Here is a 12,754-nt window from a genome sequence, read left to right as displayed (position 1 = left end):
GGGCTATGGTCGCTTTTTCTCCCAAGTCAAGCGTGTTGACAATTTTGCCGCGCACCGCTTCTCTTGTTCACCGTAACCATGACGTTATCGTATTTTTCCGCTTCTTTAGGGTAGAAAAAAGAGGGGTAGTTTACTACCTATTTAACAGAACGAATGAAGGCAGAATGAACTAGTATTTAGGTGATAAAATTGGGATTAATCTACTGCGAAGTCAACGCTAAATCTACCGTCAAAAGAACGATAGTGAAAAGCAAAATATGCACTTGCTAGGATGAACCCGCTCACAAACAGTTTTTCAGTTTTTTTTTTTTTTACACAAATAATACTGCCGGAAACACGTGTCTTAAATTGCACCAGAAATTGTGTTAGAAAAGTTGTGTTTTAAGAACACTATATGTGAATCCCAGCTTTTCTTGGCAATGTTTGTCCTAATTCCATTCCACCCAAGAAAGATTTTTCTTGCCTTTAGTTGATTAGCTGAGAAAACTAAATCGCCTGGCGCGCTGAGTTTATAAGTTTCACTTTTCTTGCATGTTTGATTGTATCTTGACCGCGGTCATAGGACAGAACTGTGCCAAAAAATACTTCAAAAGCAATAAGAAGGTTATCATTTACACTGTTCAATGACCGATAAACGTTCTACGTGTTTGAAAAGGGAAAATCGGACTTGTCATTTACAAATTACAGAAACGCGTTTATTTGAGAGAAATGAAAATATTTTACACCCAGCAACTATTTTATATATCCTATACTCGTGATCATCCCAATTTAATGAAAAACTGCGTAAGACGTTTGACAGCGGTCGAGATTGTGTATCCGGAACGTCTTGTAGAAAATAATTGATGGTGAGTCAGCCCTATTAAAATACCTGAACTTCCCGGGCATGTATTAAGCGGTGGACCTTGTTAACTTATTTCACGAACTTCTAAGGCTCTTTTTTGAATCTGATATTTAAGTCCCCTTTTTTCACAGTGGCATCCAGCTACAAGTCAATATTATAACTCAATTTGGAAAGCAAACAATCAGCTTAAATAACCGTGTAAATTCGATCTAATGTGTTGACGCCATTTCGCTCATAACAAAGTGCAAAACACCACTCAAAAAACCGCAAGTTTTCGTAATTACGGTCTGGTACACTTTAACTCGAAGTGGGGGCTGAAATGGTCATCTGACATAAATATTGCAATGGCTGTTAGGTTCCGCAGTTACGTTCGAGGATGTCTGTGCAAACTGACGTCACGGTGATACGGGTATTGTGGGTATTCGAGAGGGATCTTGAATAAGCACATCGAATTGAAACAGTAGTCTTCACTGAAATGTGCTAAAACGTTAGAACTTCGGACATCGAGCAACTGAACCTTTTTTGACATTGAGAAAAAAATGAAAATTTAATGTAGTAAAAGATACTACATTTTCTAATTTTGACTCGTTTTTCTTGTTTTCTTAAATACCATAAAATCTTTTTAATACATAGAATTTCGTAATCATCAACGTAATATTAATTAGTTAACTCGTTTAAACATCTATGTAACTTACCGAGTGACACTGAGTTTCAATTTGTGTTTACATTTAGCTGTTGCCTGGGGGTGGGGGGGGGGGGGGGCTTTAATCCGTGGGCTGGGGAGAAGAGGGGGATTATAAACGAAATATTAAGTTTTGTTACCAGAATACTGATGTACTTATCTGGGGGATGGGGCTTTAGCCGTGGACTTACTAACCAATACTGCCGTTAGAGACCGTTAGACATTTACGTTCGTCCTTTTGACTGGGGCCGGGGATATCAAACACTAAGTTGTTATGTAATAACGTGACTTCTTCATGCAAGAAATGAACTCGTTTCAGTTGAGCGATTTCTTCTTGCATGTTGTTTAGAGTGTCTCTTATCCGCTCAGGAAATGACTAGATTAAGTGAGTAAGATTCAATCAAGTAGGTTCTAATCACGCTATTTAGTTTTACTAACACTTACAAATAGCTGACCGCAACTCTCAGCGTTTCCGCACTTGTAAGAATTCATTCAACGTAAGGATAGTGCAGCTGGGCTCAAATATTGACTTCACCACCGCTGATGTACACGTAACCAATGCAATAAAAGAGGACTCATTTGGTACAGAGCCGTTTTGAATCAGCTGTGATGCATTAGAAATTCAAAGAGGTTTCACACGTTACACCAGTTGCTCAATTTGATAATTAATCAGCCGGGCTGAACATCAGGGCTCGATCTTTGGTGGAGCTGAAGAGAAGCTACAAGAAAACTAACTCATTCACTGACGAAGTTTTGATTGGAGAGACATGTTTTTTTATTGAGGTAATTTTCGCTAATAACGCATAATTTCTTTAAATCGATGACCCCGGTTGTTCTGAAAAGATGGCTATCCAGTTGGAATCCAGTATGTAAAGTCATTGGTTTTGTTAGCATTTGTTTACTGGATAGTAATTTGTCTTGTAGACAGCGCTTTTATCACCCTTTGAACAACCTAGGCCTTTTAAAATTCTGAAACTCAGTAGCACAAAGGAAATGAAACGTGCTTACTTCACTGATTTTCATAATGATCTGAACTCAGTCTGAGTTCTGAGCCAATTTACTGAGGAATTATCCGTTCTGCCTTGTTTATGACCTTCTTTCTTGACATTAAACTGCTTGTTGATGATAATTATGTGCCGGTCAGTTTGTTATGTAACGTGACTAAAATCAGGCGTTTCTCTCGGAAAATATGGTGAGTTGGCGCGACGGGTCCAGCGCAAACTGTAGCAAGTTTTAAACTGCAGGGCCTTTTACAGCTTCAAAATACACTAGAGAAGCATCACACTTAATGATGTGTCAGAGCCAGTAAGTTCCGTGCAAGATCTGAAGAATACAGTTGTAAGAATCGTCTTTAAAGCCACATTCAATACAATGTTTCTATAGCTTCTTTCTTCTTCTTTACGAATCAAAAATTAAGGGATTTTGTTGATTAATTTTTTTCGTATTCTAACGGAATTTGGAAAGTCAAAAATTTCATTCCGTGAGGTGCTTCCTGTTGGTTTGTGTCGGAGTAACAAGGAAAGCGCTTTCTATTCTGACTGATTTCTAAAATGGCAATATAATTGCATTCCTATTCATTTGACGATCAAAATTTCCTGAATTAGCCAAATTTCTTGACGGAGTGCTATCTTGTAAAGCTTTAATTCGCTACATTTTGAACATCGATTTCTCTAAAATTTTTCAAGGGTATTAAGGGATGATAGAATTACATCATGATTGTCCTTTTACTGAGAGATGACCGTTTACTGTAATGTTCAGGTTCTTAAAAGTTTTACTGCAGATAATGCGATTTTGTGTCCAAGTTTTCGGCTACTACAGCGCACCGAGTTAAATGATTATATAACCTAGTGATGAATCATAACCTCTTTTGTGTTATGACAAGAACGAAATTTTCGATTTCAAAAACTGCTAGAAGTTATCTGCTTCTAAGAGAGTAAAAATGTGAAATCTAAACTTTGAAACGTGCTATCTTCATCTTGAGAACGAAATTTCGAAATTCGCTCTTGTCATAACACAATAGGGTGCGCCAAGTTCATGTTCCTCGCGAATCTCCTGAAATTCTATATCGGCGAAGAAAACTTGGACACAAAATTGCAGGATTTTCCGCTTCCGAAGACCTTCCGAGTCAATGTTTACAACCGACGTGTGCTATATTCGCAGCAGTGAATCTAATTATGATAATTCGCTTTGTTTCAGCGCACGGTACGCAAAGCTGAGAACAATACCGTGTAATTACTTGTACAAAGAACTTTAAGAAAAACGTTGTCATGAATATTTCGTTTGTTGTCGGCTTCAGTCGTCGCAGTTCGTGACTACTCTTTAAATAAATACATACATAATGATCTTAAGGGTCCTGCGCGACCTTAATATACTCGAAGGCCTATTATCATCAGTGAATACTTTTTCTTTCGCGCCAAAACTGATTTCCCGCCCAAATGGACAGCCGCGTCGTGCTTCCCGCCAATTTTAATCGCCAGCCGCCCACAGCTAGACATCGCAGCGAAGGAAAATTTGTTTCAGGAAACTTTAGGCAAATGGTCAGCTTATTCAAGCTTTCGTCCGAGGAAAATGAATTTAAAGCAGCTCAAAAAGACCACAAAAACTTCTTGGCAAGTGGAGTGGGGTCTTTACTACAGCCGGAGACTGAACTGAACGTAAGTAAGTTAAAATCTTGTCAACTTGTATCGAATTTTCTTAGAAGGAATCAAGCATTGCTTTGAGAAGTTTTTTAAGTTTACAACTTGGCCGTAAACGGGTTTATGCAAGTCAAACTGTTAATTGTTTAATATTACGAAATTCTTGTCAATTTACGATGCACAGGTACTACTTTTATGTGAAAGGAAACCACTCGTTCAAAACCTTGTCGCTGTTTTCGGCGCTATATTTAGATTGTGTCAATATTACAGTGCCTGTATTGCAAAACTTGAATTCTGAAAAAGGTATCAATTGCAATTCAAGCTACTAGGCAAAAGATTTTCGCTGACTAATTTTAAGAAACGTACCTTTACTATTAGTGCAGTCATTCGCGGTTTTATTTGTCATACATCATACATTTGTATGATGAAACTTGTAAAGCTTTTAATGTTACCGTATCCGGTTTAGATTCCGCTGTCTGCTTTTTGGTTAGCCAGTCAACAGAATACAGCATAAATAAGTTGTCCTGGCGTTGTTTTAGCAGTGGTAAGTCATTGCGAATTTTTGTCTCAGAATATTTTTTTGCATGAAAGTGACAAAGGTCCCAAAGCTGTTTCCCGCTACCGTTTAAAGTGTTTTCGGTCGCTGTTTGGGATATTCCTCGACGTCTACACAAAGTTTTCCCACTCTAGCATCAGGTTTTTTCGTTGATTTAAACTATAAAATGTCAGGAATTGTGTGGTTCTTCCTTTATGTTTGAACATTTTCTTGCAATATATGTTTACTGAGCCGGAGGGAAAAAAAAAGGTGCACGTTGCCGGCTAGGCTTTCAGTAGGAATTCTTGTAGGCCTTGATGAAAGCCGGGAAAAGCTTCCGTGGAATACGACCAGTGAATACCACAGAATATGCAACGGGTTTCCAGGCTCCTGCTTGGCTGTGTTCTTCAAAGCATGGGATAGATTTATACTTGCAGAGCTTTTTTATCTGTATATAATTTGCAATTGGTTATTAGACAAAAGTGATCGCTAACTACATACTCAAATGGGCAACATCTTTCAACACTTGCAGAAAAAAATCCCCTCCTATAACACTCCAGTCATTCCACGTGCACCATCCCTCAGCCCCCAACTGAAATCCCTGTATTCCCCGTGTCTGCAGTTCAAACCATACCATCCCCTCAAGTCTACGGGTCCGCAATTCTCACCCTGCATAGGATTGTGTTCTGTGTCCCGCGGTTTTCATCCTCCCGCCTGTCTGTATTTTGGGTCCTGCTGTTCTCACTCCTTCCCCTTTCCCCTGAAACATTCTGTGACTTGCGTTATAGTAAGTGTTGCACTACTCTTCTTAGTAGACCACGACACCCAACAGATATTTCTCCTTTTCAGTTTGTATTACACAAGTTCTATTAAATCAGCTAGCGAATCACAAAACGTTGATCACGTGATACAGATAGACGCATCTCCAGATGTACGTACTTGTGCTATAAATATACTTTTATTAGGGTTACTCTAAAGATGGCGAAATCTCAGGTATCGAGATCTACTAAAAAAGAATAGTATATGGCGTTACACCAAAGCCTCCTTCGTAAAGCCTTGCTTTATAATGTAATAACATGCAATCAACTTCTGATGCCAGAGAGTGATGAGATCAGTCTTAATCAAATTTTCACTCTTGTTAACTGATCGCAAATGCGCTTCAGCTTGAACGGAGTCAAACGTACTTCTGTTAACAAAGAATTGATCCCTCAAAGCCACTGGCTCACAATTAAACCCCAGCCAGAGAGGAAAACAAAGCAATCTTTCAAACAAGTGTTTAATCTCGGACTGTTTAACCTCTTCAATAATAATTTTTTTTTCTCAAGCCATTAGTTATCTAAACTCCACTTTCTGCATGTAGTTTGAAGCGACTTTAATAGAAGTATCGATACTTTCCCCAGCCGAATGGGGTGCTAGTCCATCACATTTTACTCCAGTATTGTGGCGTAAAGTTGCAAAAATTTGCTGGCACTATGAGATTGACATGGGTACATGGGGGCATGGGTACTGATCGACGTGCTCGACTTCTCAATCTTTAGTCTAGTTCAAAAACCTTAACATAACCTAAATCTCCTCCGTAAAAGCAGCTATATACGCGAACTAGAGAAGCTGATCTTGACCTTGAAAAACAGTTTAATTTTTCATGGGATTTTTTAATTAACTGAAAGAATGAAATGAGTGCGAGCGGTGACCTTGCTCGGTTTTATTAATCCTGTTTGCCGCAGGTAGCGGTTTTACGGCACCTCTATAAGTATTACAAGGATTAAACATTGCATAGATTCTTTTGTCTTGCTATCTCGCGTGCATATTTGTCTTTTTTGCGAGCTACTCAGAAAATTTCACAGAGATAAAAAAACAAGCTTATTTCTTGGGCGCGACTTTGGCGATCCCATTGTTCTAAGTGTGTACTTTCCACTACAAAAAGTCATGACTATTGCCCGCTATACTTGGACGTTACGACATAGGCAGCCAGATTTAAAAAGCTTCTCCAATGGATTAATGATAATTCTCCAATGGACCTTCTTAGCTCTTGGACAACGCCCTGTCTTAATTCTCTGTCAATATTTATTCAGTCAGTACAGTATTTAAGTTCAGAACACAACTAAACCCTAATTTTAGTTTTATATAGACATTAAAAATTGTAAATTAATCCTGACACATGGTTGGAAAAAAAATGATTGTATTGTTTTAATGTTTTTTTCTCCGATCAGATGTTTATGGTTTGCGACTGCAGGAATCTTTAGTAAGTCGTAAGTCTTATGTTAAGCTCCGCTGACAAATAACAAGCTTCTTGTATACAGTGTATATTGTTCACAAATAACGGTAAACACTTAAAGATGGCCTGTTCTGGAACAATTATGTCTAATGCGACACGCAATACGAAAATAGGATTAAGAGTTTTATTTTATTTTGCGTTGTATTCTATTCTGTCTTGTTTTCCCCTTAGCTCTGTTTATTTGTTTTTTCAAGGTAAATATAGTTAAATAATCCTGCAAAAGGCCCGTATATAATAGGCCCAGAGCTGAGCGGCAGTACATGTTTCAAAGAAAGGGCGGAACTGATGAAAAGCTGCAAGTCGCAAATTAAATTAAAATTAACCTTCCAACTTATGATCCTTCCTCATAAAACATGAAGTAATCTTAACAGATCCCTCACACGTAGTCTCGAATGCATACTTCTCATTACACCTCATACCTCTAAACCTTTCCTATATCGCAAGTCTTTTCAGTTTTCTTTGAGGTTTTCACTCTTCGCCTTCACAGTAACTAGGGCACCAACGTTGAAACTATTCCATCTACTCTTTTTCTTTAATTTGCATGGTCTTTGGCGTCCTATACTGCCACTCTAGGCCAAAAACTAAAACTATTTTTAACTCCCAGGTTTCGAAAGCGAGGACAGGATTTCTTACGGAGATTTTGTAAATTCTTAGATGCGGCTTATATTAAGCTTATACTGTCAACAAGATGTACGGTGCCTTTTTGGAAAACTATATATCTTTTTAGAAAAAGTAAGAATCCAAAAATAACAATACAAACTTTGCTTAACTGGATTACCAGTTGTGTCTGCTTAACTGGATTACCAACTGTCACTACGTGGTAGTAGTCATTTCCTAATATGCTCTGATGTTTTCTCGAACAACTGTCTTATCCAAGGGTACTACAACAAGTATCTTTCTAATATTGTATTTTCTCAGATTTACTAAAGAGAACTTTCGACTAAGAACTGAGGACAAACAAGCCCAAGTAGAAAAGGTAATCAAATATATGAAGGCACTGGCAAGCAAGCAAGTGATTTTCCACCAGTCAGGGGGAGGGGAGAGATGTGCCAACCGGTTCACTTAATTCTAACATACAGTGTAATTTCGACCAAACTGTCTGATTATTCTCACTTTGGTAAGGACATTTTAGAAAAAAAAAATGTGGGGCCGGTCTCAGTTTGCATGAATACACAGCATTTAGACAAGAACTGCAAGACTGACACTACGTAAAAATGAAAAAAACTTAACGGGACAACGACATGATATATTTCAAACTGCATGTCAAAAATGCCAACTCTGGAAAGCTGTTTCGACCTGATTGGGTCTCTTCAGCAGAGTGTATGCCGCACAGAATAGAACAACCAGCGTAAAGACAGTTTTCTATGAAGTGTTCGTGGTAATGACGGGATTTGGCACTGACATTTAGCATTAAGTAAATATATTTTTAGCCTTACTGAAAGTCGTTTCCTGCTGCAGACCAAAAAGGGCAAACTATATATCAGTTTCAGACTATGCACGGCTCAAAACCCAAACTCCAAAGGCGGTATCTACCTGTATTGGAGAAGGGGACAAACCCTACCCTGGATTAAAAACAGCACAAGTTTGACCAACAAGTACTTTCTAAAGAGTCAGCTAGCTTAACAGGCTTTCAAACCCTTACGGTAGGCACGGACTGGAGGGTTTTCAGCAGCGTCTATTTGGCGATGAAATGGGTCCCCAAAGACGTACCCTTTGCACCCTGTTGACACCAAAACATCCATACCCCTCAACTGAAATGAGAGGCCATTCAAGATTTCGTGAAAGAAAAATATAAAAAAAGGTCATGGATGAGGCAACTCGAAACATTTATACCAAATTTGCCCAGTTCTTTATTCGTAATGCACCAGTCTCACCGGCATTGTTCTTACTTGTCTGTTTTGAACCTCTCGTATTTTCCTAAATTATTAGTTTTTATGAGCAATCTTGTGTACATCGTGAAATGACTTGAAGAACTTGACATATATAGCTCGTACAAGGCTCTCTTTTAAGCCAGCTGCTAGCTAACTCAACAGTCGCTTTCGCCGAAATGCATTCAGCTTCTGTTTGCAGCAAAAGGAATCGTAGCAGAAAAATTTCTCTTTTTGCATCAGTGCATGATCGAGTTTAATAAAGCAAGGTTTTTTCAAATTGCAAAATCAGTAAACTTTCGTTGCCGTCTGCAGCTATAAAACAACATGGGTGGCAGTTTAGTATTCGCCCGAAAGACTTCAGTTGAGAGCAATTCAGGGAAAGTTTGATTACATTCAAAGATAAATTTCTTCCTTCTCTGAATGATATGAAAACGTAACGAAAGTATCACACTCTTCGAGATTCCGGAGGCAAATGTCGGAAATGACATCATTGCGAAGCCAACACCATGCAGGGCCGTTCGTAACTAACAAGATGCAAGTCGAGGCACTTGCCTCATCTAAATTTTTAACCAAAATTTAAAACAAAATATCTTCTGTTGGGAAAACAATCCCAATTGAACAAGGTTGAATTTTCTCAAGAAATACCACATGAAAAATGTCTCTGAAAGAGGTTCATATCTTCTAGATTTCAAAATTTTCTGGAGGGCAGTCCCCCAGAACCTACTACCAAGATCGTGCCTTGTTTATGGCAGAGGTCTAGTTACGGCCCTGAACACTAAAGCCTGGTTCTCATATGATCGTCCCGATCGTCTCTGTCGCTTCTGTCGCTTCAAAAAGGTTGTTTGCTCCAATCACCTCAGACTTTGCAAACGACAGAAGCGACAGAGACGATCGGGGCGATCATATGAGAACCAGCCTTTAGACAATACATCTCTCTCGCTTCCCAAATTTTTGGAAAAAAGAAAGTTAGTTATCCCGGCGATTTTTGCAAACAAATTGACTTCATTTAGTATGTTGATTATTTGGAAAAGAAACGAGAAAACGAGAGTGAGGTAAATTGTTTCCTGAGACTTTAATTTTAAGTCCTGAGCAACCCGTCTTAGCTTCGATTGACTCTGTCACTGGAGTAAAATTTATTTGTCGCCACTTATAATAGCTCTTAGCTTTAGGTTTATCGATAGATACACTTCAGAAGCTGGAAAACACTCTAAAGTTTCCCTTGGCTGCGCCTCGAGCAATTCTTACGCTCTCTCTCGTGCTTTCTCAATAGACACACACTGACAGACCTTTTTCAAGGTTAATGGCGCCATCTTGGTTGGGAAGCAAACACGGCAAAAATTACTGCAAACGTATGGGAATGTCTAACAATTCAAGAAAATTTGAATTCCAAAATATTAACCGGTAAAAAGCTCAAGATACCAGAATTCGCTTGAAAAGAATTTACTGATCATATTTGAGGGATGTGGCCTCGTTAGGAAAGCGGGATTTACCCTTAAACGATAGACTAGCTACTCTAGGAAAGGTGTTTATTTTGCTGTACATTTTCACAGGAATGTACGAAAAAGTAAAAAGAAATCATTTTGATACCCCGCCTCCGAGCATAGTTGTGTCATTCAAGATTGAACGATGAAATATTGTTCCTCATTCATAAAAACTAGTGCATGTACTTCATAAAATTTTCAGAACGTTAATATTCCTCAAAATATTGGGTATCGGACTCTCGACTTTCCCCATACACTGGCTGTGCGAATTGCTGCGTTTGCCTCCAGCCAACATGGATTCAGAAACCATGAAAAGATCTATTTTCCTTCTATGTACCTACCGACAGATGAAAAAGTAAACTTCTTGCAGAGTTTTTTTTTTTTCATTTCTATAATTTCCTTAAGCATGAGAATAAAACAAATCAGATGTTGTTTGTGAAGGTTTTCTCAACAAACGTTTGTAGACAAAACTATGTAGCAAGACTGAGAGTATTTTTAGACTAAGAGACATTTAGCTGTAGCAGAATTTTCACGTTAACGGTAAGCCGCAAACGGCAGTTCCAGTTTAGGCGTTTGGCGTTTGAGATATCAAGACCTTTACCGATTTAGACGTGTCCAACCTCGAGCGGCAAATTCACGTAGAAAGCAAGTTCACCTCAGATAGGCGCCCTGCCAAATTCTAAAATTCGAAATTATTGGTGATCAGTTCTAAAACCTTCGTTATCGGCGGTTGTTAAAGGCGGCACAAAGAAAAGCACCCAAACTACTCGTTAAAATTAACGACGACACCCAATTTATTTTTTCCTTTCACGCTAAACAACAACTCATCAAATTCTCCCTGTATTGTTACAATAAATGTTAAATAAGTAGCTCACCTTGATGCTCACATACATCTTGAAATTCGACAGGTTCGCTTTCAAAACATCCTTCCATTTTATTGGATGTTTTCTGAGAAATATACCCGCAGATTCCGAGAGTTACCTTCGAGCTCCCCGCGGCCATGTTGGATTTGCTGCCTCACTGTGCAAATGCTTGTTTTTCAAGAGAAGCCAGGAGACAAAATGCTCAACATGCACTCTTTCGTCTCTGTACTGCAAGACAAATAAACACCTCAAACATAATGTAAGCGCCTGGATACGTGACTCCTAGACGTTTGCAGTTTGACGTTTATAAGCCGAAAACGTGAAGCTAAATGTTTTTACTTACAGCGAGAAGTTTCGATGCCTGTGTGTGGTTTTCAGTATGCTTAAATCTCCTACTCCGGAAAGGAGTGCGGTAAAGATAAGAAGTGGTCGTGACCTAGGAACGTGATTTTCACAGAAGAGGATTCATAATTTTGAGTTATACTGTCATTCTTCATGTTTTCAAATTGAATTTGGCAAGACAAACCGTGGGTGGTAGTGACCCTCTACCAGCTATGTCCAAATGCATTCGTTAATGTTTATGTATCTTGACTGAAACAAAAGCACTGAACAATTATTTATTTTTTTGAGAACGTAAGCACTCAGACTGATGAATGCTCTGAGCAAGCTTAACCAGAGGGTTAAGCTTTCTTTGTCAGCTTTGCAAACCTCGCAACCTGAAAAAGAGCCTTTTAAGACTTTCCGGCTACTCAAGGGGATGGTATATTCACCTTTCGCTATACGTTCTTAAGACTTACAGACTACGCGCCGAGATAGCTCTTCGCCAATTTATTACTGGCAAAAGTTCTAAATTCCTTCGTGCTTACAATTTTAATTCTTTCAAGCACGTCCCTTTAGGACTTTTAAAGTAGTAACGTTACACTTAAGCCGTACCTGGTGGTAGAAATGCATACTATTTACTTCTGTTCTGTTGTATTTCGTCCATCAGGCACCGCAGGGCAGATCAAAGGTAAAGAACATTGGAGAGACACTAACACAGCGCCATAATTTAAAAGGTACATTTGAGTCCCGATATATTGTGCGTTTGATTTCTCGAACCAAGAGTTGTTTCCCTTGGGTTTCCTTCACTCGAAAACTGTAATTTCACACCCGATTTCTTGAACTTTCGATTTCTCGAACCTCCGATCCCGATAACTCTGAGCCAAAAGTCATTTCCCCTTAAATTTGCTTTACCTGAACACTATAATTTCACACTCGATTTTTCGAACTCTCGATAATTCGAAACTTCCGCAAACTCGAACTTTGATCACGAGAAGCATTGTCTCTTCAACAAAGATGCAGATCCAGCAGAAGAATGGAGCGTACAGGTCTAAAGGTGAACACTGGAAAATGCAAGATCCTCAGAATGAATGCCAGAAATCAAGATAATATTACGATGAATGGAGAGCCAGTGGAGGACATCGACAATTGCAAGTTTCAGTACTGGAAGCGTTCGTCTCTTACGTCGGAAGTGGAACTAAAGACTTGGACAGCAGACTAGCCAAAGCGCGTGCTACGTTCGTTCCGCTGA

The 12,754-nt window shown here is 38.9% G+C and overlaps 2 protein-coding genes across 5 annotated transcripts in view; one reads left to right on the top strand and one right to left on the bottom strand.

Annotated features, from left to right (window-relative positions):
- LOC144636136 (uncharacterized) overlaps positions 1–11,424 on the bottom strand; it is a 44,560-nt gene extending 33,136 nt beyond the window's left edge. The window contains exon 1 of the mRNA XM_078495271.1: positions 11,197–11,424. Coding sequence (XP_078351397.1) covers positions 11,197–11,323 — 127 coding nt within the window. The 5' untranslated portion in view covers positions 11,324–11,424. The remainder of the gene's footprint in view (positions 1–11,196) is intronic.
- Positions 4,038–12,754, top strand: part of LOC144636159 (bone morphogenetic protein 2-like) — a 34,747-nt gene continuing 26,030 nt past the window's right edge. Inside the window, exons 1-3 of one of the 4 annotated variants that reach the window (XM_078495306.1) lie at positions 4,038–4,177; positions 7,888–7,945; positions 12,173–12,193. The gene's annotated coding sequence lies outside the window, so the exon portion shown is untranslated. Of the gene's footprint in view, positions 4,182–7,887; positions 7,946–12,172; positions 12,240–12,754 lie in introns of all 4 variants that reach the window. The other 3 variants (XM_078495303.1, XM_078495304.1, XM_078495305.1) reach the window with 3 other exon arrangements.

This window comes from Oculina patagonica, chromosome 13 (genome assembly GCF_052425735.1).
Source record: "Oculina patagonica isolate OP01 chromosome 13, crgOcupat, whole genome shotgun sequence".
NCBI lineage: Eukaryota > Metazoa > Cnidaria > Anthozoa > Scleractinia > Oculinidae > Oculina > Oculina patagonica.
This window is presented reverse-complemented; position numbering and strand designations above follow the sequence as displayed.